The sequence below is a fragment of the Berghia stephanieae genome, chromosome 13 (genome assembly GCF_034508935.2).
Source record: "Berghia stephanieae isolate SIO BIC M18660-M18661 chromosome 13, UCSD_Bste_1.3, whole genome shotgun sequence".
In the NCBI taxonomy this organism is placed as follows: Eukaryota; Metazoa; Mollusca; class Gastropoda; order Nudibranchia; family Aeolidiidae; genus Berghia; species Berghia stephanieae.
In genome coordinates, this window is record NC_088372.1 from 2,986,937 (window position 1) to 2,991,936 (window position 5,000).

Below are 5,000 nucleotides of genomic sequence, written 5' to 3' on the forward strand. Positions count from 1 at the left end.
ATATAATAATATCTTCCTCTCCAAATCACACGGGGTTATTCCGTCAACTAGATAGATAGATAGCCCTTTCAGATAATTTGGGTCACTATACAGTCGGCGCCTGGCCTTACTCTAATATTAAACTAATAAACACTGTGTGCGGTTGTGCTGTGTTGTGTGTGTGTGTGTGTGTGTGTGTGTGTGTGTGTGTATGTGTATGTTGTGGGGGGTGGGTGACACTAAGACTTAAGAAAGTACCAATTTCCGTCGAAAAAAATCAATCCTTCGAGATTCTATCCAAAACGTTCGGGGGTGGGGAGAAGGGAGAATTAACCAGAAACAAATACAACCCCTTTCTCCCCCTCCCCCCCCCCCCCCCCCCCCCAAAAAAAAAAAAAGTGAAATAAAAGTCCGTTACACATGTTGTGGAAATTTAATATGAAAGACGCTAACCGATAATTTTTTGAAAGAGAATGAAACAAACATCGAGGACAGCTTAATATTAATAACAAATTTATTCATTTTCCGGCTTATAAATACCAAAAAACTACCTCAACAATCACTACTAAACTACCATCACCACCACCACCAGCCCCACAACTCACAACTACCATCTTTACTGTCTTAATAATAACAAATTTATTCATTTTCCGGCTTATAAACACCAAAAAATAACCTCAACAATCACTACTAAACTACCATCACCACCACCACCAGCCCCACAACGCACAACTACCATCTTTACTGTCTTAATAATAACAAATTTATTCATTTTCCGGCTTATAAATACCAAAAAACTACCTCAACAATCACTACTAACTACCACTACTACCATCACCACCACCACCAGCCCCACAACTCACAACTACCATCTTAACTGTCTATTTATTGTCGTCTTGGATTCCCCCTTTAGTCCCGTGTCATCACGCGAGTTAGTCAGCATGGTGGCGATACCATCCGTCTTGGACAAACACGAAGAGTTTCAACTCCCGACACAAGAAGCCAATCAAGTGGGGTCCTCAAAGGTCACGGAAGCCAATCAAATGGACGCGATAGGGGTCACGAGACCACCGAGCTGTCGTCTGTGGAGATTTCACGGGAAGTGACGTGTCAAGAAAGGAGTTAGGCCAAGTCAAAGTGAATACTAATCTGCTAGGAGTTATGGACTGCTAATAGTAAAATATAATAAATAAATAAAATAAAATAAAATTCCCAAGGGGAAATTTGTTTTTAGGGTTCTATTCCAAGGGAAGACTGGAATAACCCAGGCGTTAGCCGCAGTGCAGCGCCGCAAAGTGAGCTAGGGCTAGGTGACTTGCTCCAGCCCATACAGCGCAGCGGCGGATGATCGAACTCGTTACCTTTTGGGTAGGAAGCAAAGACCGTACCGCTGAGCCACGCTGTCCATTCATCCATTCTTTATCCATCCATCCATCCATCCATCCATCCATTACTGCACATAGAACCATTCGGGCACAAAATCCTTCCTCAACCAACAACAATGACACCAACAGTGAGATGACATTAGATTAAAACACTACCGACACCTACTTATTTGCAGGTCTGATAACCAATCCAGAAGTCACTGTTGTGGTCTCATGGTTATGATAGAAATACCCCCAAACCAACAACACAAAATATTCTCGGTGGTTGTGTGTCGGACCCGCGGTCTCCAGTAGTCGGTGAGAGAGAGAGAGAGAGAGAGAGAGAGAGAGAGAGAGAGCTCTAGTAATGAATGGCCTGAGTTTGATACGAATTTTTGGGGTTCGTGGATAGCTCATACGGTAGAGTCACGCTCTCACCGGCCAGGCGGAGTTGTCGTACCAATAAGGTCGCAGGTTCAAACCCCATCACCGCCGCGAAAAAAAAATTTATTCTCTATTGTCTTCTGGCACTTTTCTACTCACTTCATCTCTTAAAATATTCTCTATAACAAGGCCATAATTGCCTTCGGCTATCAGACCTGCAAAGATGTTTACGTAGGGTGGTTACCCAATAAATTTCGTCAATGGAATTCTAATTCTAATTCTAAGTCAATAGTCATTAGGGTATTCTCCAATTGAAAGTAAGTAAAATGTCAATTCATTCGTTTGGCATCCTTGTTTTCTTTCTTCCTTTCTCCGTCGATGGTTTTCTGACGATCGGATTCAACATTAGAGCACGGGTGGATGAAGAAGTGTCTACGTGATGTTCTCTTCGAGGGGACAATAATATTATACATTGACCGATAAAAGTGCAAGATCGGATCGAGTTGCTGTCAATTTAGGATTTCTGGTCTTTGCCTTTCATTCATGGGGTGGGAATTGTGGGTGGGGGGAACGGGGGGGGGGGGGGGGGGGTTGGGGGGATAAAGGGCAATATCCATTCTTAATGAAAATTCCATGCAAATTTGAGACATTAAGAGGGATGGCAACGGTGTGCCTTTTGTGAGAACCAAAGAAATCTCGAAGCTTTAACCGTCCGAGCACAAAGTGTGACATCCGTACTCCGTGTCCGTGTATTCTAAGACCAGACTAGACTCTGGATAAAAGGTCTGAAAGGGGGGGGGGGGGGGGGGGGGCACGTGATCGATTAATTCCATTTCATAAGATCCTCTCTCGTCATCCCTTGATATAATACATTTCATGGTCCTTGGTAGTCCCAATATCAAAAGTACCAGCCGCAGACTCTAATGGTTATTGATGCACTTCAAGTGTATATTATGTGCTCCAATGAACGGGACGCGAGTTTTTTTTTTTTTTTTTTTTTTGCACCAGGTTGGGAACAGGCAGGTTTAAAAATGGGTCAGGGAGGTTCCTCCATGTCTACCGTCTCACGTTGATTCGTGGAGAAAAATAATCACGTGACAGTACTATTTTTACGTGTCGTTTTGACACGCAAGCGGTTTATATGAACCGTAGGGAAACTCACCTGATCAAGTTGTTGGGAACGCTGACTCAACACTAGGATTGACTACCACTAACCTCCACTTGCAACAACTGCCACTACAGCTGCTGCTGCTGCTGCTGCTGCTGCTACTGCTACTACTACTACTACTACTACTACTACTACTACTACTACTACTACTACTACTACTACTACTACTACTACTACTACTACTGTTCATACTACTACAACTACAACGCACCGTTTTTATGCACCTCCGTTGGCGGTGATGGTTAATTAATGAAAATGTTACTGCATACGACCATGAGGTTTAAATAATTTTAGATTGTAGTTTAGCACGCTGCTTAGTGATTACCGATGTACGTTTATACAATGATAATAAATTAAAGAATATTCACAATAATTTAAAAAATCAAAGATAAAAAGAGACATGGCACACAAATACTACTCTTAAATAAATAAAGAATTTTAGAAAATTATTTTTTTTAAACACGATAAAAAGTTTTTGAAAAAAAATAAAGAAAAAAGATGTCTTTCTCAATAAAGTAAACTTTAAAAAAAATATATGTTTACAATGGGAATCGAACCCAGTACTTTCAAGGTTAAAAAGTCTGACAGCTTGTCCACTGCGCTACGGAGCCACCTAACTGTCCATCACATTTAATAAGGTCTTTCTAAGACATTATTTTACCTTCAATGCAACTTCAATTTTCTGGTTCTATATTTCGATTTTTTAGTTTATTGTTATTTTTGTATAAATTTATTAACAAAAACATCCTACATATGTCACAATATAACTTCTGCCATGTCCGAATACAGAAACACAATATCGCTGATGAAATTGGGTGGAATGCGCATCGTGACGGAGGTGCATAAAAGATACACCGTCAACGGAGGTGCATAAAAACACTACGTTTAAAAAAAAATGTTGTTTTATTTTTGCAGCAGTTATAAATTTACCAATCACAGTTGTGCAATAATTTATCACCTAAATATAGTAAAAGACCTACAGAGATGGACCCTACAATGCACTTGATTTGTGTAACGTACTTTTTCTGCATCTATCCACACTAGCTACCACTGTAGACACAACTCAAGACAACAATAGTGTGGTCTTATTTCTATTGCTAACTTATATTTCAAACTTCAACTACAGTATTATAGTATTATATCAAACATTTTTAAAAAGTATGTTATCTTCTTCTCATTCTTCTTCTTCTTAACAATAAAAAATACGGTAGGCATACATTGTGTAGTGTGTAGTGTAGGCTAGCTAACTGCACACCCCTTTGAACCTTGAACAACCCGCGCGCTGACCTATGGCCTTGTCCGACCTCTGTCACGGCGATGCTAAAAATAGTGCAGGCTGGTTGGCGAAGAGGGTTATTCTCAGATGACGTCACAAAATGGCCCAACCTGGTGCAAAAAAAAAAACTCGCGAACGGGACACTGAATCCACCAAACTGGAGACCCAGGGGGGGGGGGGGGGGGGGGGGGGGGGGTTGCATGTGATTAATTCTATTTCATAAGATCCTCTCTCGTCCCTTGATATAATATATTTCATGGTCCTTGGGAGTCCGAATATCAAAAGTACCAGCCGTGGACCCTAATGGTTATTGATGCACTTCAAGTGTATATTATGTGCTCCAAGAACGGGACACTGAATCGACCAACTAGGTACCCCTTAATTTAAACCAATCTCACATCCCAGCCACCAAAGTGGGGGTCCAGGGGGGGGGGGGGGGGGGGGGGGGTTTGCATGAGATTCGTTCCATTTCAAAAGATCCTCTCTCGTCCCTTGATATTTGTGACCCTTCGCCTCATAACGGTATTAAGTCGGGATGGTTAAGATGTTGAAAATTGAATTTATAGCCAGAAATATCACTTGTGTTGAGTTTGTATGATTTATTGAGGAGAATGGATACCATATTTCAGGGTGCTAATGCCAACAGTTTATATTTTTGACCATTTTTAACATTAAATTCGGCTTTTTAGCATCTGACATAATACCGTTTTGAGACGATGGGTCACATTTTGTATATTTCGTGGTCCTTGGTAGTCCCAATATCAAAAGTACCAGCCGCAGACCCTAATGGTTATTGATGCACTTCAAGTGTATAATGTGTCCTCCATGA

General features: G+C 41.1%; 2 protein-coding genes across 2 annotated transcripts in view; both read right to left on the reverse strand.

Annotated features, from left to right (window-relative positions):
• LOC144958908 (low-density lipoprotein receptor-related protein 1-like) overlaps positions 1 to 5,000 on the reverse strand; it is a gene marked incomplete in the record, with an annotated part of 328,538 nt that overhangs the window by 226,294 nt on the left and 97,244 nt on the right.
• The window catches only part of LOC144958919 (uncharacterized), a 27,487-nt gene continuing 23,485 nt past the window's right edge, over positions 999 to 5,000 (reverse strand). Inside the window, exons 7-8 of the mRNA XM_078891216.1 lie at positions 1,887 to 1,942; positions 999 to 1,148 (exon numbers count right to left, since the gene is read on the reverse strand). Of these exons, the coding sequence (XP_078747342.1) occupies positions 999 to 1,148; positions 1,887 to 1,942 (206 nt within the window). The remainder of the gene's footprint in view (positions 1,149 to 1,886; positions 1,943 to 5,000) is intronic.